Raw genomic sequence first — 21,470 nt, 5'->3', positions numbered from 1 at the left:
AAATCTGTATAACTGGCAGATAGTAAATTCATGGCTTGTGAAGGATGAACCCTTCTAATTGGTTTCTGTTGCCAATTTTCTTGTCTTCTCATCAGAAACAGTATATGGAAGAGATGAATTTATCTCAGAGGGATGCCTTCATTCCATTTCCTTAAAAGGATGACCAGAGGTTCGAGTCCAAAGGAAACTTACTGATCATCTAGCCCTTTAAGAAAATGAGATAGAGTTGAAAGGCCTTGCCCAGTATCACCAGAGAAGGACAGGCTCAGGAGTCAAACCCAGTTCTCAGACACTAAGGCCAAGTACTCACCTACTAAATAACAGCTACTAAAAGGGTTTTGTTTGTCTTTCCCCAACATTTTTACTAAGACCTTTCCTCCAAAACTTTCTACTAATTGATTAGAACCTAATACTGGCCCAGCAAATGGGACTTTTATGATCTCTTTTGCAGTGTATCATGAATTGAAACTTTATAAGTTGACAGCAGGAGCCAGAGGGAAGAGATTCACTTGCAGGTCCTCTGACAGTGGGTGTTTCTGGGCTCTAACAGTCCAAGAACATTGCCTCCCAGTGTATAATTTATATTGAAAGTGAGCTTCCTTATTCTCCAAAGCAGGCGTGATTGCTAATCTGGCCTTATTGTTCAAAATTTAGCTTCTGGCTGCCTAAAAGAAATAGGCTCCTCTTCCCCCTCAGAACAAGCGAAGAGAGGCATGCCTAGCTATCTCCTCCATAAGATTTCTTCAACTTTATCCATGAGTGCAGGATCATCAGTGAATATTCCCAGAGAGCCTACTAATAAAAGTCTCCCTCTCTTCTGAAAACTTGGTAAGAAAAATTTTGCAAGATGATTGCTTCATTTTTTTTTCTCGTTAATCAAACTTCCCTTTAAGTTTCTGAACCCAAACATCCAAGCTAGCAGCTGTTTCTCACACAGTGTACGTCTGTTTGTGTCTGAATCCCACCAGTCCCCTGCTCTTGGGACGGACCGCAGGAAAACTACTGTCTTGGCGCTTGAGGGCGCCCCCCACCCTCCTCATCCGTTTGGGTGGGTAGGGCAGTGGCTGCCGAGAGAGATGCCAAAGTTTTCCCAGAGCCTAGACTGGGAGTTATGGATATGTCCCTGAAAACCTAGAGAATAAATAGGTGCTCCCGTCCAGGACTTGAAGGCAGCGTGGGGAAATGAGAGACCACTTCCAGGTGCCCCCTCCTCCCCCCCACCCCCTCCGCTGCCTCGCTTCAGTCATCAGAGCAGAGCAAACATCCAAAAGTAGCAGCCACAAACGGGAGCAGCAAGGGGCCCTGCAGTCTGCCGCTGCAGTCTTTTCCCACCTGATACTGCCTTTTCCTTTCCTTTCCTCTTCGTTCCCTCCACTTCTTTTTCTCCACCTCTCTCTCGCTCTCTCTCTCGCTAGCTCTCTTTCCTCCCTCCCTCCCTCCCTCCTCCTGCCCCCCCCCCCCTCCGGTTTCAGTCATCCCTTTGTCCTCCCCCGGATTGGCAGGTTTTATTATTCCGCCTGAACAATCCGGCCTCGCAGTGGCTGAGGGTCGCTGACGTCGGCAGCTGAGCTGGAGAGTAGTTGGGATTTTGCTCTGTCAGTAACACATGTGTAAGAGCCGCGGAGGGAGAGCGCGAGCGGGCGAGAGGCCAGCGCCGCCTTCAAGCCGGGCAGCGGTAGAAGCAGCAGCAGCAGCAGCAGCAGCAGGGACAGCGGCGGCGGCAGCAGCAGCAGCAGCAGCAGCAGCAGCCCTGCTTCCACCCGCCTGCCTGGTTTGCCCCCAGCCCTGCTCGCTCTACTCTGCCTAGTGCTTGCATTCCTGCGTTAGGCTGCTCTCAGTGGCCTCTGAGGGACTCCGCCTGCCTTGCCCAGCAGCCCGCCCGCCCGGGCTGTTGTTGTTTCCGCTGCCGCCGCCGCCGCCGCCACCACCGCCGCTCTCTGGATTTTAGCAATCGCCGCCGCCTCCGCCTCCGCCAGACCAGAGCGAGAGAGGGAGGGAAGGAAGGAGGAGAAGGAGGAGGAGGAGGGGGGACCCGGGGAGGGCGGGGGGGGGGGCGAATATACAAAGTGAAGCCACATTGCCAAACTTGCAGCAGCGACTGCAGCAGTCGCCGCCGCCGCGCCTGAAGCCGAGCAGCTCGCGGGGGCCCGAGAGCTAGCCAACCAGCCAGCCTTGCAGCTGCTCGAGAGACGCTGGAGGAGGAGGAGGAGGAGGAAGAGAAAGAGGACTGAGACTGAACCCTTTGCTCCTGGGCCAGGCGGCCACTTCACTGGGGGTGGGGGGCACCCGACCCACCAATAGAGCCGCGCATTAAAAAAAAGAAAGAAAAAAGATTACCTTGTCCCACCCCCTCCTCCTCCCCCCTCCACTCCACTTCTGCAAGAAGAATTCGCTCCCTCCCTCCCTCCTTCCATCCATCCATCCATCCATCCAGCTCCATCGGTCCACCAACCCCGGGGAAGCCAAGCGACCGGCTTCGCTGATATCTCGCCGCCGCCGCCGCTGTCTTTTTGCAATATAGGGGAAAAGCAGGTAAGGGGACTTGCTGAGAAGATGGGGCGGGAGGTTGAGGGGGGGGCGGCTGGGGGTTGGAAGCAGCAGGGTTGGTGGTGCTGGTGGCCCGGGGTCCGGGAGGAGGGGTGCGGGGGGGGGGGAGGTGTCCTGTACCGTGGTTGTTTTCTTTGGCTGCTTTCCCTTGACCGTCCCAAATTGCAAGTAAACAATACGTCGGCTTAGATAATGAGAGAGTCTGAAACTATAGAGGAAGGCAGGCAGGCTGGCGGGCGGGCAGGCGGGCGGGTGGACCGACTAGGAGGCCGGCAGCCTGGCAGGCTGGATGGCTGGCAGGCAGGCAGGCAGGCAGACAGGCTGGAAGGCAGAAGAACGCTGGGCCGTCAGCTTTGTAGCGGTCCCTGCTTACAAAAGGGCTCGTTCGGAGAGGAGAGCTTAGGAGGTGGGGAGAGAGCTTTACCAACCCAGAAGTGAAAGGCATTGCCTGCTAAGGTTATGAATCGAGGTGGGGAAAAATAGTCTTGCCTCCCTCCTCCCCCAACCCCTCTTCATCCCCCAGTAAACACTATTTTTGAAACAGTGGCAGAAAGGATCAAAGTGGGCAGGGTTCTGTGTTGGTGTCTTTCTTTTATAAAGGAAAAAAAAATTCCTTATGGCTTATAAGTCTTTTGTTTCAATCCAGGAGAAATCCGGTGAATCACCTAATTAAAATCAAGACATGAATTAAGCATCCATTTTTGTACTACAAATTGCCAGCTCTACGCCTGTCCCTCCCTTGGTCTCCATTAAAAAACACCAGAGACGTTGTTAAAAGGGGGGCTTATTTTGCCTCTAGCTGCCAGTTCTGCTTTCTGTTTCACTGACTCTATCCCAGGACCTAAATTGCTTGGCTATGTAATTACTAGAATATAAGCCTATTTAACTTAAAAGCTTTTTTTTTTTTTCCAACTCTAAATGAAACTTGATGAGGGCCCGTCCTTAGTTATCTGGGGAGTCAGTTTCTGGTCAGTCCTTGATTCATCATCTCTTTTAGATTTAATCAGCATTAAGGTATTGCTTGTCCTTAAGAGCTTTAGCTAATGGGGTTACTGGATGCTTTTGCTCAGTGTAATGTTTCCTTTAAAAAAATATATACATATATATTTACTTCTCACCAAAGATTGGGGATAAGCAGCATGGAATCTCTCCCCGCCTCCCCCCCTTTGCCCCCCTTTTAAAGGAATTCAAAGTGATTAAAACGTAAAGGGAAACAGTTTTAAGACTCTGGGCAGGAAATGCAGATTCATTTGGGTTAGGGCTGAAATTGTAACAAAAAGCAATTCCTCGAGTAAATGCATCAGATAAATCAATTTACATAAAGGTATGATGCATTCGGATAAATGCAATGCTAATGGGTTTTAGAGTGGTCCTGTTTCCAAAGTCTCGGGGTTTTGTTACAGCTTAATTGGTGGAGTTCTTTTTCTGGTTTATTGTGTGGTCACTAGAGACGCGTTTAGGGACGCTTTCGGAGGAAATGTGTTTAAAAATCGGCCTATTTTAGGAACCGGGGGACTTGGTTCTTGATGCCTCCCCTCTTGCCAGCCACCAAATTGGGCCAGGGGCAGGCAAAAAAAAAGTTCGCCGGTCTTTCTTCGGAGGTATCAGTCTGAATGCCTTTAGGAGATGGCCCAAAGCCTTGGTATGAGTACACACACTCGGCTTACAAAGGACAAAGACAAAACATGCTGCTTAATTGGCAGTAAATAACTTGATCTTTTTATAGTATAAGTGACTGGAGGAACACTAGGAGTTTATTGGACTCCGGATCGGAGGCCACAAATTAATCGGTTTAGTCTAAGCTTTATAAATTGATTCCTATATTATCCCCCAGTTGCTGCCTCTCTTGTGGCATTCATTTAGAAAGTGTGGGGGAATTTTTTTTAAAGCTGTTTTTGGTGACAGCCTGGCTAGCTCGAATTTAACTAGTGTATCCCTTGATCGTTCTCACTCACTTGATTTATCAGCAAAGTTCTCTCCTCCCCTCCTCCTCCTCCTCTCCCTACTAACCCCCCCCCCTTTTTTTTTGATGGAACAAAGCTTTAGCATTTAAATTACTGATCAAGGGCAGATTAGCGAGACAAAAGTGGAGTGTGTTTGTATAGGAAGTTAACAGGCGTCCTAAAGTTCAATGATCTATTATTCTGGCCGGTGTCCTGAAAACCCAGAGAAAACACTCATTGATCTTCAGAATGAAATGAGATTTGGAACAATAATGGGAGATGGCCGTCACCACAATGGCATGTGAAAGGTGCTGTTTAAAAAATCCGAAAAACCAGTTTCGCAACTTTACACACAGCACTCTTTCCCTCTCTCCGGGCTCCCCCCACCCCCAGCTTCCATTCCCCCTTTCCCCTCCCACCCCCCACTCTTTCTATTTCCCTCTTTCCTCTCTCCCTCCCTCCCACCCTTTCAGGAAACTGAAGTGTTCCCAACTTGAGCTCCAGCTGCACTTCGCAGAGTTGGGCATGACATGGGGTATAGGGGGCTGCGGGGCTGCTGGGGGTGGGGAGCCTGCCTGCCCGCCTGCTAACTTCCCCACACTGCTTCTGCTCATCTTCCTGCCTCCGCGGCTGGGGCTGGGGGACAGGCGGTGGGTAAATGACCCTCATTTGCTAGGGGCGGGAGGCTGGATGCTGTGCTAAAGGGGGGGGGGTGGAATAGGCGGAGGCTGGGGGCGGGGAGTTGGGGGTGGGTGGGTGGGAAGGAGTGAATCGCACTGCGGAGCCTCCCTCACTTAGAAGACTTGACAGTCGCCTAGCTGAAGTTGTCATTGTGGGCTGCTCGGCAAAGTTCAGGGGGAGCTCTCGGATTCGGAACCGAGCCCTGGGAAAAGTGCCTTTGAGCCAGGGTCTGGTTTGTGCCCCATCCTTCCTCTCTAGCCCTACCCCTGTTGACCTTACCTTCCCTGCGTGCCCCCTATTCAGTAGCAGCACTTTGGGGAAAGGAAATTCGGACCCTTTTCGCGCGCGCGCGTTATACACATACAACACCCCATGGGCGACCAGCCATTTGATTTTTTTTTCTCTTCCCTACTCTGTTTTGTGTCTCCTTCCTCTCCTTCCTTACAGACCATGGTGAATCCGGGCAGCAGCTCGCAGCCTCCCCCGGTGACTGCGGGCGCCCTCTCCTGGAAAAGGTGTGCCGGCTGCGGGGGCAAGATCGCGGACCGCTTCCTGCTCTATGCCATGGACAGCTATTGGCATAGCCGGTGCCTGAAGTGCTCCTGCTGCCAGGCTCAGCTTGGGGACATTGGCACGTCCTGTTACACCAAGAGCGGTATGATCCTTTGCAGAAATGACTACATTAGGTAAGCAGATGCTGTATACTGGGAAAGCTGGTGGGGAGGGGAGTCTGGGGAATGCGAAGTTGAGCTGTCCGGCTGGGGGGGGGGCAAAAGTACCTGCCACAATCAACTGTTGCTTCTCTACCACGTTTTTTTTTTTTAATGTGAAAGAGCTGAAAGAAGGAAAGGAGGTTGAGTAGTGGGCAGAGGAAGGAGGAGTGGAGTTGTTTGCTTTCTTCTCCCCCTTTTAGTTTTTGTTTTAAATTAGCTGTGAACCCCCACGTTTAGTAAGAATGTCTCTTGGTGCCCAGCCTCAGGTTATTACTGGGAGGCCCAGGGGGAAGACCTTGGAGGCCCCCTGATCTCTTTCATGTGGCTGCCAGTCCAAAAGGAGTCCCCACTAAAAATAAACAAAAATCAAAAGGCAGCCTAATCTGCTTTCCCAAAGGTTGGGTTCTAGCATTCACAGAGAAACGACAGACACCCAGTTAGCTTCAAAATAAAACTAGTTCAGGGGAAGTGACTTACCCATGGTGGTATCTGATTAATTATAATATTTACATAAGCACCTTTAAACTTTTTTGAGTGGAAAGAGGGTGACTCATTCTTTATACTCCTTGTAAAAGATTGGTTAACTATCAGTGTAAAGGCCTGTAATTCTGCTTGTAGCCAAGAAACTAGTGGTAATGTTTGTCTTTATACTGTTTGTTTGTTATAGAGAGTCCTGGAACTCACAATCTTGTGTGGTTTGCAATGTAGAAAAGAATGATATTTCCTGAAGAAGAGATGAGAATTTTTTATGTTTTTGGTGTGTGTGTGTGTGTGTGTGTGTGTGTGTGTGTGTGTGTGTGTAGCTACTACTCTAGTTCTCCAAACAGATTTGTGAAAACCAACTGTGAAATATGTTAATTTTTCATTCTTTAGTTAATGTATAGTAACATCATGATTTTTCTAACAAGTTTCAGTGCAATTAATGGAAAGAATTCAAGAGGTCAGGTGCCTATAGGATCTTTTCAGGTGAACTCAAGCTCCTTAAACTCATTAATTTGAAAGGAGGCATTTGAAGGATTACACACATTTAATTTGAGTAAATGGTTTGATAGACTGATGCACATGAATGCTTCTAGGAGGTGTTCTATTTCAACATCCAGTAATTAAAAAAAAAAGACCATGGTTGGCATAAGAGAAATGCACAGTTTTAGGATGAATTGCATTCTCCTTAAATGATTTGGGTTTTTCATGTAAATGCCAAGTGTATTCCTAAGTATCCCCCTACCCCTTTTATAGTTAATAGGAAAGTTGTTGCTTTTTCTTTTTGTGGGGAAGGAATCAGTTGATTATAATATCTTAAAAAGTTTATTTTTGGAGCACTGTCCTTCATCTCCATTAGGTTGTGAAGGGTATAAATAGTATTTACTGAGTATGAATAAGGACATGTTCATTCAGTTAGAATTGGTTTAAAAAGATGGGGGTAATTAAGAGTTTTTATTTATTTTAATAATGCAACCTCAGTCCAAAGTGCTCGCCTTCTCAGTGGACTCAATAGAAGAAAGGAATATAAGAAGAAAGGGGTTTTATTCTTTAAAAGGCAAATGATAGTAAGGTAGTTACTAAATGTTCTTTTAGCAGTAAATGTTGGGAAATCAGCACAGAGGGGGATGGGGGGGCAGCACAGTGCTGGTAATGCTTTCTGGTCCTCAATCCAAGCAACACCATAAGCCTGACTGTGTTGTAATTAAATAGAGCAGAACTGTGGATAAGAGATTTGGTTTGAAGTGGGGAAAAAATGACACAACTGTTCAGATGCAGTGAATGGTGGTACAGTTTCATAACCCCTCTAAAAGCCGTCAAACAAACCTTCCCTTCTGATTGTCACTAATTAAAAAGAGAAGATGCCTCCAGTCCATTTGAATTTCCCCAAGGCAAGTTCAGGCATAAGACTTGTTTCATGGGGGCCAAAAATGAATGCCCATTTTGTTTCTCTATGCTCTCTGCAATTACGAAGAGAGTGGGATCAGCTTTGGGTGTTTCAGAGTAGATGGCCCTCTTCCATCTTTGGATCCCCCCCCCCCTTTTCCTGGATCTGAATAATTGGACTTAAGTTAGCATGTGCAGGAGTGAGGCAGTCACTGAAACTCAGAACTGGACTGACTACTCGAATGAATAAATTTAGGTGTTCCTAAGAGATCTGAGAAGGGTCTCGAAGTCTTCGTTTAGTGAGCTCCACTCCGATGAGTTCTAAGACTTTCGGCCCGGCCACCCCAAACCGGGTCTAGCACCCACTACCCACCCACCCAAATTCCAAAATGGATCTGGGCAGTTTCAGCGAGGGCTCTTGCCGGGCCTGCTGGGGGTGGGGTTTGGGTTTGTTTATCTAGAAGTGACTTGACCGGTACTTTTCTCCCTGCCTTCCCTCCCCCAACCCCCAGTTCGAAGAACTGTCAGTTTCCTTATCCGAGGCCAAATCCATGTGCACAACTCGTAATCAGAGTCGCTGGGGGGAAATTAGAAGCGAATAACAAAATGAAAAGCTGATTGATCAGCTAACAGGGCTGCCGCCAGGTTAGGTGAAAGGGACTCCCGTGCTCTCCCAAGCCTGGGCTGGGACCACAGAGCGATTTATTAAGGGGCTTTTAAAACTGTCTTGAGGTTGTGGCTTTTGAAAACGACCCAGATCTGGCTGAAAGCTGCAGATTCTACCTTTGATGGGAAAACGGAGAGGCAGGAAAGCCAGCCGGACCTAAGGGAAGGAAAAGGAGCTGCGGGGGAGAGATGGATTACCTTGCTGACCCGTCCCCCCTTCTCCCCTCACCCCTTTAAGGCTAAGGATCCTTTGGGTGGAGAGTAACGACGGGGCTTCTGCCTTCACTCTTAAGATTTCAGATAAAACTGCAGCAGCCCCAGCTCCAGCCGCCAGCAGCCGGGAATCCGCACACAATTAAAAGCTTTAATTAGAGGCTCCTCCATTTTCTCTTAGTTCTGATGGGCTTTATCTAATGAGATCTGGTCTCTGGCTTAGATCTGCTCAGAATGACGTGTCCGAAATGAATGAGAGCCCCGTTGCAAACAAAACATTTAATTAACAAAATTGGCCTCTAAGAGGGAGGGGAAGACTGGAGGTTGGGGGGGAGTTAAGGGAGGGGGTGTTATTCTGTCGCTTCTTAAAGGGGCCCAGGCCGACCTGCTCCCTGCCTTTCTTCCTCTATTCCCCTCTCCCCAATCTTTTGCTAGCCCTGAGATTTTGGAAACGCCCCCACCGTCCTGTGCAGCAAAGTTGCTGCTGGACTCCTATGCTTCCTGGTCCCTTTCAATCTCTCCCTTACTTCTTCCCCCCTCCCCCGTTTCCTCCTCTCTTGGGTTCTGCTGCTGCCTTCAGAGAAGGAAGTTAGGGGAGAGACGGGTGGGGCTTACGGGGTGGGGGAGGGAAAGGAAATCCAGCGGAAGGCTGTGTGTGGGACCCGGGGCTGTGTGGTTTGCTTGACTTCACTGGGCTTGCAGGCCGGTGAACTAGGCCAAGTGGGGGCGGGGGGGAGGGGGCCCGCGGCGGCGCACGAGCCGTGCCCCGACGGCAGACTCTAGCCGCGCTGCTACTGCTGCTTGCCGCCGCCACCGTAGTCGCGGTGTAGGGCGGAGCGGAGTAGAGCAGACGCCCCGGGCCTGGGGCGAGCAAAAGGGCGGGAGCTCCGCTGGAGAATAGCTATCGCTTCTCGCTGCTGCGTGCTCCCTTCTTTGCAATTCACGTGGCTCTCCGCAGCCGCAGTCTGCACGGTGCAGCGGGGCGGGGTAGGGGGCTGGGGGAGGGAGGAGACGGCAGCAGCAGCAGCCCGGGGAGGGGGTTCAGAGGGTGTGTGTGTGTGTATGTGTGTGTGCGTGTTGGGGCTGGGGTTTGGGGGAGGGACAGACTGTGGTGGTAGAAATCTAGGAGCCGCCAGGCAGGCGAGTTCATTTCCCTGGTAATCAACAGCAAGCTGCTATATTCAGAGAATGCTGTCCCTTTAATTGAACAGGCTAGGTAATTAAATGGCATTTTTCCAATAGGACGTGCTAGGTAAATCTAATAGTTGGTTATTTAATATCACTTTGAAGTCTGCCCACTCAAGCACAATGACAGCATAGGAGCATGTGAACTATTAGCTAGGAGAAAAAAAAAACCCAGGATCTCAAAAATTAATTAAATCGCATGCAATTTAGGGGGAACGTTTATCTTGATTTGTCATAACAGAATTAATTCAAGGCCTCCAATTCACTTGGGGGCAGATCTGTTACTCTGAATTAACCAAGCGTAATTTGGCTGATTTTTTTTCCCCCTCTCTGTAATGCAGCAGTTGCCATTATGCACAGCCCCCCTCTTAAGTATCAATAGCTTCTGGGGCTTTTAAGGTGCTCGGTCTCTAGTTATTCTGAAGTACCTTTAATGGACTTGGCTCCAGGCATAATTTCTGTGTTGCATTTCTTTGTTACGTTTTAATATAGCTGGTGCAGAATTTAGATTAAATATAGGAACTTGCAGGAAAACCAATTGCTTTTGGATCAGTAGCTGTAGATGTGCATTTTTCTCCTCTGATAGGTTGCTGATATGTTTACTTGTAGGTAGAAACGTGTAGCTTGCCACCCCCCCTTTTGGAAATGCTGCCCCCGTTTGCCCGATCTAGGTTTAGGAAACACCTCCAGGAATCTCTTAATATTACATGTTTGCTCCTTAAAGTAGTAACAGTTGAAAATGAGCCCAGCTATTGGTCATCAGATTTCCAAGATGATGTTGAGAGCTATGATACCAAACTAAAAATACGACTGTCTTTTCTCCTTCCTTCTTCCACATCTTCATCTCCTAACGTCATTGGGAGAGAGTTGGGGGCAGAGCTAACACATAGGACCCCTGCTCCCTGGGAGTTCTCCAAATAAGAGCGAACCACCTTTAGAGTGCAGGGTTGTGGGGGATTTCTCCTTCTCCTCCGGCTTCTTCTTTTCCATATAAGGGACCGCTTGATGTTTGTGATTGATTGCGTTGCCCAAATGCTGAAATATTAACGACCTTCTTGGACTGAGGACCCAAAGAAAGGAAACTGAAACCGATTCTGTCATCACAATTAAAGAGTCCCCTGGCTTTAATTAGCCTGACCTGGGGTATATCTCCCCGTTGCTTGAGTTAAAGAGAAAAGAGCCCATTAAAGTCCAGTCTGAGACCGATAGCTACTTAATTGAGCACCTAAAGCCTCGAGCCTTTTAAATCAAACACTGTCCTGGACAGTCCCCCTGGTTAGATAATTAACTCTCTAGCCTCACAGAAAAAAAAAAAAACTTTTCAGGAGGAAAAAAAAAGTCGAGTTTCTAATAGTCGCCTTCATCCTTGGGTGAAGGGGGAAGACTACAGTATACAGTGTATTTGGAGACATCAGCGGTTAGGCTCTCAAGGCCTCTGAAACAAGGGCCTGTAACGATCTCCCAACTGCATTAATATGTTGCTAAATAGTACATTAGCCCCAGAAGGTTTTAGTCATTTGCAAACTTTGTAACTATAATTTTCTACTCTCTTGTACATTGTGTGATTGGGATTGGGGTGGGGTTGATTGTTCTCTGAAAGGTTAGGGAAGCAGCGCTGGGGAAAATAAGATGTATGAAAAGCTTTTGGATTACATATGACTGCACGGATTATTAAAATACACTTAGCTGCCAAGGACGTGCAGCTGACTTTACTCAGGGTGAATTGTTAAATAAATGAACACTCAGGCAGCACAATCAGATCGGTGCTGGGAAAGTGTGTTTTTTTAAGATGGTGTGGTTCCAGTGAACCTGTTGGGGGTGGTGGCAGCCATAATTACACCCTTTTTCACAGAAATACTTCTAAAAAGGGTGCTCATATTCATCATAAGGGGATATTTGGTCCTTGGTTCTGAGATTCTGGCTTTCTGATTACTCCTTCTCAATCTCCTTTAGTTCTCTTACCCAACATGCATTATTTAGCCACACTGTGACCAGCTTTTTACTTTTTTTTATTTTTTGTGCTTTTCCTTTCTTTTTTGGTGATTAAGGAAACCTGGCCATTGCCCTTACTTCCGCCTCTCCCCCTTACATTTTTCTGCCCACCCGGTTCTCTAAACTTTGTTTTTAGTGACACTAAGAGGCTAAATGACTCAAGGGAGCTGGGGTTTGGGGAAGGAGGGTGAAAAAGACCAGAGTAGGATTTCATCCGTACTCCTGGAAGTGGTCAAGCTTCAGACCCCAACCTTCTCAGTGGCCCCAGAGCTTCCAGGCAGTCCTGTCCTTTGGCTAGAGGTCCTGCCAGTGTATTATTCTAGCCTTCCCTTTGTAACCATTCCTGATTCTGCAAGAACGTGTCAATGTGTCGTGGATCTCAGACTAATTAGTTTTGAAATGGAGTTTTGATTGAACTCTTCAAATCGATGCTGCTGCAAAATTTGTTTCTCGGTCTTCCTATTAAAAGCCATCTTAAGGGGCAGTTTTACTACTCTCCCTGTCGTTCAGTCGATACATTTAATAACAACTTACAGGCTATTTTCAATAAAGTGGCGACAGCAAATTAGTAGTTTGAACATGACAAGCCTCCTCTGCAAGACCAGATTCTGAAAACTCAAAGCAATTATTTTTTATACAGAGGCATGCTGCAATCATTCAGATTACGGGGTATTCTATAGGAACACGTCTTCAAGTTTTGACACCAGCAGAATTTTATGACTTTATTTGGACAAGGAGGAAATGCAAATATTAATATTTATTATGACATCTATACGTTAATTTGTAAATCCTGGTGAACCCATTCCAAAAGTGGGTCTGTAAACCTGCTCACTTGTTTTGATCCTCACCTTCCAATATGGAATCATCTGGATCTGTTTTTTTTTCCCCATAATTGTGGATGTTTAAGAAGGGAGAATCAAAAGAAATAAAAAGCTAGATTGTGGATGCTCTCTGAAAGTAGAAGTTCAATCTTCATTTAAAATCTTGCCTTGTGCCTTTAAACACATTTAGAAAATTATGTATCTCTTTTCACTCCACTCCACTTCCTCGTACTCTTCTTTTCCCCCCTCTCCCACAGCCTTTTTTCCTTCTTCCCCCACCCCGCCCTCTCTCTCTCCCTCTCCCTTTCCCTCTCCCTCTCCCTCTCCCCCCCATGGCAGATGTTGTGGTCTCATTTGATTGCATAGGAAAACTGCAGTGATACAGCAAACACCCAGAGAGATATGATGACAAATGGGTCCAGATCCCGGTAAATTACTTTCTGCTCAAATCGAAATTTCATTCAGTTTGTTGCTAGCAGAGATGAAGTAATCTAAATTGTGGACTCAGGAGCAGATAGAGGGAAGTTGGAGCAAGCATTTCATTATCAAGAGAGAGAGAAGGTTAGGATGAAAGAGATGAGCAGAGGCAAATCTTAAGTGTTGACACCATGATTGAAAAGGTTAACCCATACACATTATATATCAACCTGGATAGCAGAGAGTTTCTAATGGAAACTCTGCACTGATGGAGGTTTACTGGAGTTTCAATACACTGAGCATGATGTCTTCTTAGATATACAATCAAATCCTCTTAACCCTTTTGATGACTCATATCTCAAGATATGATTAAAGTACAAAAGAGTTCTTCATATAATTTCAAGGACACAATGCATTTAAACTCCAGTCATGAATTGTATCTTTTTTTTTTATGATGAACTCAGTAATCTGATAAAAATGTGTGTAGTACAGAATTCTTTTGTATTTGCTAGAGGTGTAAGTCAATATTTTTGATTAAATCTAGTGCTTACTCTTCCTGTGTGGTGGGCAGAAGTTAGTCAATCCCCTCCCTCAAAATAGGTTTCCTATTTTATGTAAATCAGTTACAGAACTCTGAGGATGTGACTCAAAAAAGAATAGCCTGGTGGGACTGGAGGGCAGGGACATATTGGGGTGGAGGGAAGACTGAACAGGAGTTCTTTTGATGTAGCTGAAACATTCATGGTTGCCCTCACCTTTGTTTCAGGTTATTTGGGAACAGTGGGGCATGCAGCGCTTGTGGACAGTCCATCCCTGCCAGTGAGCTTGTCATGCGGGCGCAAGGCAACGTTTATCATCTGAAGGTAGCACTTGGCCCCCCCTCTCGTCCTCTGGCTCTTGGGGTTTCATTGCTTTCTCATTGGGGGTACTCCCTCACCCTAGTATAAACTCTTTGCTCAGATCTATGTACTGTGACTACCAAGGGACCCTTTCAGACTAGAAGGGCTCACAGAGGTGTTTTCCATGGGAGGGGTCCCTGTGTGATTATTACATACAATATACACATCCATTGAATTGGGGTGGCTATCCCTGGGAATTGCCTATGGGGGGAAAAAAGCCAACAAACCTTAAAATTCAAGTGTTTTCATACTTGATAGATGCCCCTGTCTTGAGTGGTTGCTCCAGACTTGGCATCAAAAGACTTAATTTTTACACCTGTTTCCAATGGATTTTATCTTTCCTTTCCAGTGTTTTACATGCTCTACCTGCCGGAATCGCCTGGTCCCGGGAGACCGGTTTCACTACATCAATGGCAGTTTATTTTGTGAACATGATAGACCTACAGCTCTCATCAATGGTCATTTGAATTCACTTCAAAGCAATCCACTACTGTCAGACCAGAAGGTGAATACCCAACAATTACTAATGAGCTTTCTTAGAGCAAGGTGGGACAGCTCGCCTCTTCCAATCTTGAGTTTTCTGGGCTTTTTCTTTTTCTTTTGCCTACACCCTTATAAGAGATGCAGATGAGAGTCCAGGTCTGGTGTTCAGAAACAGTGTGATCACATGCAAATGCCCTGAGGTCCGAGGGGATACCTCCTGGGGATACCTGCTTGTCCTGATTTGGTTCTAGCCTTAACTTTAGCTCTGGCTTGGGACATGTGAAACCAAATCTAACATGAAACTTCCTGAGTACCAGATCCCCTTGGATGATTTTGAGATGCAGAAACAGAATGCCATAGGTGGTCTTGGGAGGAAAATTAGAACCTTTATGGTTGTAAAAGGGACTACAGGTCCTTGTCATGAAGAAAAGATTCCTGTGTTGATGGTTGAAATCTAGACACCTGCCATCCCTCCCCAACCAATTTGCTTTGCATTTATTTTTAGAATAGCAGTTTTACAAAACATACTGTAATACTGGAGGAGAACATTTCTGTTGATTGGTGGGCCCATAAATTTGAATAAGTTATGACATTTAAAACAAAGTTCTCAGTCTCCCCAAGCTCTGTACCACTAATAGCGCCATTAAAGATTATGTATCTCTCTCTGATCCATAACTGGAAAACCTCTGGACCATACTTAGAGATGAGTAAATTATATCCGGGTACAAATCATGGCGCATTAGAAGGCATTTCAGAGGAAAATGTTCCGATCAACAGTTGTTCAGCATCTCAAGAACTGGATAGTTTGAGATCTATTTTAATCTCCTTAATAAGTCTTACAGCTATGCAAGTGAGTGCATTTTGATAACCACTGTGCTTAATTTGTAACAATTACTGTCAACCTTCAGTTAAGAGACTGTTCATTCCACACTGGTCCAGAAAATAGTGAAATGTATGAGTCTCACACATAATTTTATTCACATCATATTTCATACTGATTATGTATTGATGACATTGATTCATTTACTCTTTACAGCGCCACTTGCATGGATATTAAATCTTATTGACCACAGATGAATTTTAATTTCAGATTGGTGATAGATTTTTCCATCAGCTCTGATAGTCTATTTGACTTTTTCATCATTAACCCAGGCAATCGCATAGGACTGAGTTATTGCATTGAAACAAAAAGCACACACTTCACTTGGTAATTCTTTATAGATTTACAATAGGAACTTCATTAATGTCTGTTGCAAGGATCACGAAAAATAACATTTATCTGAAAAGAGGAATTCAGCAAGCTTCAGAAGTCTGGAGGAAAAATAGTAGGTTTCTTTGTCTCTTGTAACTTACAAAGACAAAAACCAAATGTCAGTTTTTTGTTGTTTTTTTTATTTAAATTTTAGCCATTAGAAAAAAAGACCGTCATGGTATTAATGACTTTGTCTTCTCTCTCAATCCCCTGCCCCCACCTAAATTATGAACTAAATTGAATTAAAACTTTAATCTCTGTCTCGGAAAGCAAACATGAACAAATTAAGTAAATAAAAATATTTATTACGGTGTCAGTTAATCAAGGAAACTCAATAGCTTTTAGCCAAGTACAAAAGTCCTAATTTCTTGTTACTGTGACTACTTAATGTTGGCCAAAGATATCAAAGTCATCCCATCAAGGAAGTACAAATTAAATGTAGCAGTTTGTAGATATATATGTTTGTGAATTTTAATGAAATAAATTTGCAGTGCAGATTTAAAAGAGCAAAGAATCTGTTAAATGAATACTTGTAGATAGTGATTTTGAAAGAGAGGTAAAGTCATCCCTATTTATACAGAGTGAAAAAAAAAAGTTAAATGTGCTCCAAGAACCAAGGGGCTGATTTCTTTTTTCCTCTCTTCTGCCGCAATATAGAAGCTTAATTTTTCTTTGAATGGGATCTTAGGTTTGTCACTTGCTTTATCCCATTTCTTCTCCTGGCTTTAGCAAAGCGTAAAAATGATTGTTATAGCTTCACCACCACGCATGGTGAAGAATGTAGTATGTAGAGAAGAAATGGAAAATTGGAGAAGGCCTGTGAAGCGGGTCAAAGGGAGGCAGCCACATTTGCCAACCAAGGCCTCTGAGTGCAGAGGACACTTAAGAGAAATAAGAACAAGGTCTCAGTGTTGTTCTCTTGGTATATTAAACTGCATTCTGTTATACTCAGTGAGATAGAAGAAGAGTTTGAGAAAGGAGACGGTGGCAGGAAAACATGGCTTCCTGTTAAAGCTTTCCTATAAAAGAGAAAATAGAGTTATTAACTTCTTTCTGGAGAGTATCTCCCCCCTATTTGGCAGGAAAGGAATCTGGGGGATCCTTCTTTTGAACAACAGAACCTAGCTTCAGGAAAAAGAACCCAATCCTAGCAATAAACTCTTTTGAGCCCTGGAAATAGAAGAAGTCAGATGGGGGTCCCAAAAGTTAATAGCACCTAAAAAGCACAAGGAAATAAAATTTTAGAATATGTGCTTCTTAGATGCTTTTTGAAAAGTGGACTCTTTGGGGACTGATTAAAACCATTTCCCCTGTTAATGGTATTATCTTTGGATTTTTGGTGAGAATAATAGGTTTAGTAAGTAGTGGTTTCATAAGTGATGATTTGGGGAAGTAGAATATATCACAGATACACATTATCTCCATTGTTAGTATCACAAACAATAACACCAACCAGTGTTTATAGCATACGTTAAGGTTTGCAAAGCACTTCACATAGATTAACGAGAAAGTAAGGGGGAAGGCGTTCACGAATTCTTCCTTTTTGTAAATTTAGCTTCTGTGGCTTCTTTTTTTCAGAGAGGTAACAGCCTAGTTATCAAATTTCTTATTCCATGACTGAGTTTACCATATAGAAAAATAGCCGTTTGTATTCAGTCATAGCCTATCTATAGGTCCAATTATATGTTGAACATACATATAAAACATACCTACATTTCTACTGGTATGTGTGTACCAGTAGAATATACGTATGTATTTATGTATAGAATAAGCTGATTATTTCGACATTGTCTTTTCAAGACTGCTCATTGTATAGAAAACACCAACTTACTTAGCCCCTTTTAAAGTTCCACTGTCTTGTATAAGATCTGTCCACAGGATTTGTGTGTATTTTTTTTTTTTCAGATGTAGTTCTGCATCATTGATTGTGTATTCTAAGAAAAATAATTTCAAGCCTTTAAATCGGATGCCTCCTCTTGAGTGAAATGTCAGAGCACTAGTGTGTCAGGACCTAAAAAAAGGAACAGAAAAGAAAAAGCCCTGTAGGCTGTATCATTTAAAGGAAGCTTAGTTATCCTCAGGAGAACATTTATAGCCTGTCTATAGGGCCAAATAAACACACTCAGATACCTTCCATAGAGTTCTATAAATCGCCGCCTGTTACCCGATTCCCCCTTCCACTTAAAAGTGAGGCTTCCATCAGACCGTTGTACAGAGCATCAACTTATCTATACTTTTCAATAAAATGGGAGTTAGATTTCATCTCTCTATTCTGTTCGAGGAAAATTTCGAGAGTCTTCTAGTTTCCATATCACTCAGCAATTCCCTTGTAGTTACATAATTGGTGGCGTGCGGGTGTGTGTCCATCGTGGAGGACACTGGATGCTCATTTATTAAATATGCTTGCTGGCTGCTCCCTAATCTTTGTTCTGGACAGACAAATTACCTTTCTCACACTGAGCTTCAACTCTGGGGAATTCAGCCTCCACCACTTTAATTAGCTGGAAAGTGGGGGGTTGCCGGTACTAATAGACCTCAGGCTTTTAGTAACTTAGGGAAAGGGTGAAAAGAAAACTTCCTGGGAAGCTTGAAATGTCATTTAAAAAACCATCAAAACTGAATAGATATTATTTCATTTTGGTAATTGCAAACAGATTGGATTTGAAGACTGTGGATGATCATTTCCAACTTGCCTATGAAAGTCGGATTTCTCTTGAGCTAGGCACTTTTAATTATCACAATTCATTAACATATCAAGTGTGGAAGCACATGGGTTTGACTTCATGTATTGCCATGTTTATGTAACATTAAGTAACATAGCAGATGAGAAATCAGAAGGGAAGAATCCTATCCATAGGTTACGAGGAGACGGGGCTTCTCTTACCTTATAGGCTTAATATCTGCAGCCATTATAAGGGGAGAGAGAGTTTGCTAGCTCGTTGGGTACTTGGAACTCCAAACTACTCGCAAAAGAATTGCTGAGATGGATGTGACCTTTCGAAGGATGGGAAGGTGCTACTGCTTTCTTCAAGGTCAAGGCATCCCATCCTCCATCATTATTTTTCTAAAAGGGGAAGCCACCCGTAACCAATTTAAGCCCTTCCTCAGAGAGGACGTCACTCTCAGAAACTTTCGGAAAGTCTGTTTACTGTCTCATTTTCCTTGCTAGTAAAATCTGTAGGAGACGTTATGCCTTGGCTGTCCAGCGCCTGAGTAAGTAGCATAGAAAGCTTCAGTCAAGTCACAGTTGGAAAGTAGTTCTAATAAAAGCGGATTAGTGAATGTGGAGAAGACAAAAGCAGTCATGTTTGAGTTTCCTATCTCTCACGTTTAGCGGTTTTGGCTAAGATGCCCATTTTTTTTTCCATTTCTTACAGGTCTGCTAAAAGGTCAGAGTAATGCAGAATGCGTGCCTTCATCTCAAATTTTGTTCATCCCAGATGGATCCCATGTGTCTCCAGTAGACAAGTCACCTTTGTAGCTAGCCCCAGTGCCAGCTTCATGCCACTGCACCTTCTTTATTCCTGATTGCCCTTCCCACATTTATTGGTGTATTAAAATGACTGAATACGAGCATTAAGGACTCCATGAACCTGGGCTAATGGGAGACTGTAGAGAATATGAAAAAAGATCCACCGGAGGACATCTTTGGGGGGGAGGGGGCTGGGAGGGGGGGGGGAGGGAAATGACTAATGAAGCTAATTAAAAGAAGCATTCAAATCTGCTTTCTACCCTCATTAACAATTAGCAGGGCACTGGCCGGAGTTTGTACCCTGTGTTTTTCCTTAACAACATTCTCTTTGCTCTCTGTATATTTAAGTGTCGTAAGGAAATGTGTTTCAATCCAAACTGAACATGAGATAAAGGAAAGAGATGTGGCTTTTGTGATACTCAATCACACAAACACTTTTATTGTATCTCTGTAAAATACAATGTATGTATGCATGTAAGTGTTTTTGTCCTAATGTTGCTACTTCCCATGGCAAAAAAAAAAGGAAAAATTGGAAAAAAAAAGTCAGGCTCATAGCAGCTACTGTGTAGAAATTCTGCCCCTCCTCCCCTTCTAATTTGCTGAATGAAGACAAATCTTTTATTTGTGATATTTTCAGAGACATTTGCTCTAGTATGGTGTATTTAAATAATAAAAACTTAAAAGGAAAATACCAAACCGTGTTTGGTTTTAAACACTTTTTTGGTCCTGTATTTTGAAGACTTTTTATTTGTGTTGCTTTGACTGCAAGTTCATTTTATTTATTTTGGGTAGGGAGGTGTCATCTTTGTTTTCCCACTCTCTGCCAATAAGGCTTTCCTCAAACTACTTCACCATGTTATCTCTGGCAGAGATACCCGGGTAAAGCTTCAAAACAGCTTTCTCTTTCCCCCGTTCAGAATATTAATTCTGATACTAGTGAGCATCTCATATCCATTCTCCCAGGTAGCAATGAAGCTGTGCGTGTGTGTGTGTGTGTGTGTGTGTGTGTGTGTGTGTGTGTGTGTGCGTGTGTGTGTGTGTTATGTAGGTACACATACATAGAGATAAATATCGAGTATTCACCATCGGATTGTTCCAGTTCCTCAGCCCCTTTCCACTTGGAGAATACTGAAGAAAAGCATGTTAAAGCAAGAGGCCTAATGACCAATGTCTGTCCCCCCCAGTTTATGGTTTTTGAAGGAAATAGCATCTCTAAACCTTGCAGGTGCCTGTTTGCAGGTTCCATTAGCTGACAGGAGCCCAGAGCTCATTTTATGGCCATCTTTGATAGTGGGAAGAAGCCGTTTCCCATTGAGTTTGAAGTACCAGAAGTGGTGTATAGTGGGATCTGTTTATTTTGGGTTTTTTCCCCTCTCATTGCCCTTTTGTTCCTTCCACCCTCCCTTCTGCTTTTTTCTTTTCTCTGCCTTCTTTATCCTTGAGATATTTATTTACTAGTTTTGAGACTGCCCAGTATCTCCCATGACTCCCTCAACCCCCTTTGAGACACCCTGGGGAAAAGACATTTTGGATGACCCAGAAGGCACCCGTCTAGTGCCCGGGATGGAGAGAAACCCTGGCAACTCTTAGACAGTTGCCGATGCTGCTATGGGGACTGGACGGATTAACCGTTGGCAAATCTCACTTACGACTTTTTATCGCAGTCTAATAAAATGAAGTGTGTTGATACTCAGACTTTTGATTTCCTTTTTGCTTTTAAAAATAGTATTTATTTTGTTTTATCTGGGATGCGGAAAGCTCCTGATACATACACTGTCTGTGGTAATACAGATAGGCTACATAATCATAGAAGTCGAGCTCTGCATATCTAAAACCAGCAGCCAGTTTCCCGTTGAGGCCTCCTGCTTTGCTCCCCACCCAGGCCTCATTTGGTACTTTCCATGTTTCACACTGGGGGTGGAGGCGGGGTGGTGTGGTGGTAGGGGGTCATTCGAAAACTATATGCATTCTATAAATAGGACAAAGAAGATGGCTGTTACCCTACTTTAGTCTGGTGAGTTTTTTTCTAGAAAGAAGAAAATGCAGAAATGCCATAGAAGCTTGAATTCTAGTGTTTGGCAGTTGCTGGTCAAGAGTCTGGTGGTATACAGGGACGGCTACTTTGATTTCTGCTTTTGAAAAAATGATTCTTACTCTGATTCTTTAGGATGCTGGCTAAAGGTCCTTCTGACTACTGAAGCTAAAGGAGGAGCGTAAAGTGTGGGTTGAATTGCAACCACTTTCTGTCTTTTTCCTTCCTTCCTGAGCGTAACCCCCTCCAGCCCCCCCTGGCATTTCCCACAGCTTTTCAGTTGTCCGA

General features: G+C 44.5%; 1 protein-coding gene across 5 annotated transcripts; it reads left to right on the top strand.

Moving 5' to 3' along the window:
* The first annotated feature begins 681 nt into the window (after window positions 1-681).
* On the top strand, window positions 682-19,846 carry LMO4 (LIM domain only 4). 5 transcript variants are annotated; one of them, XM_007480570.3, is made up of 5 exons: window positions 682-2,532; window positions 5,619-5,857; window positions 13,811-13,907; window positions 14,293-14,448; window positions 19,056-19,846. In XM_007480570.3, exons 2-5 carry the CDS (start codon window positions 5,622-5,624, stop codon window positions 19,062-19,064), a joined length of 498 nt encoding a protein of 165 aa, XP_007480632.1. In that variant the 5' UTR covers window positions 682-2,532; window positions 5,619-5,621; the 3' UTR covers window positions 19,065-19,846. The 5 variants fall into 5 exon arrangements, with proteins under 5 accessions (XP_007480632.1, XP_056671362.1, XP_007480635.1 ...); XM_056815384.1 differs by lacking the exon at window positions 682-2,532 and adding an exon at window positions 4,623-4,798; XM_007480573.3 differs by lacking the exon at window positions 682-2,532 and adding an exon at window positions 4,844-5,140.
* The last annotated feature ends 1,624 nt before the right edge of the window (window positions 19,847-21,470 follow it).

The sequence above is a fragment of the Monodelphis domestica genome, chromosome 2 (assembly GCF_027887165.1).
Source record: "Monodelphis domestica isolate mMonDom1 chromosome 2, mMonDom1.pri, whole genome shotgun sequence".
NCBI lineage: Eukaryota > Metazoa > Chordata > Mammalia > Didelphimorphia > Didelphidae > Monodelphis > Monodelphis domestica.
The sequence above is the reverse complement of the archived record's forward strand: the minus strand, read 5'-3'. Positions and strand labels throughout refer to the sequence as shown.

Excerpts from the sequence above, each read along its gene's own strand:
- LMO4 (XM_007480570.3), top strand. The coding sequence starts at position 5,622 with ATGGTGAATCCGGGCAGCAGCTCGCAGCCTCCCCCGGTGACTGCGGGC. Across the intron at positions 5,858-13,810 it reads TGCAGAAATGACTACATTAG|GTTATTTGGGAACAGTGGGG; the intron begins GTAAGCAGATGC and ends CCTTTGTTTCAG. Across the intron at positions 13,908-14,292 it reads GCAACGTTTATCATCTGAAG|TGTTTTACATGCTCTACCTG; the intron begins GTAGCACTTGGC and ends TTTCCTTTCCAG.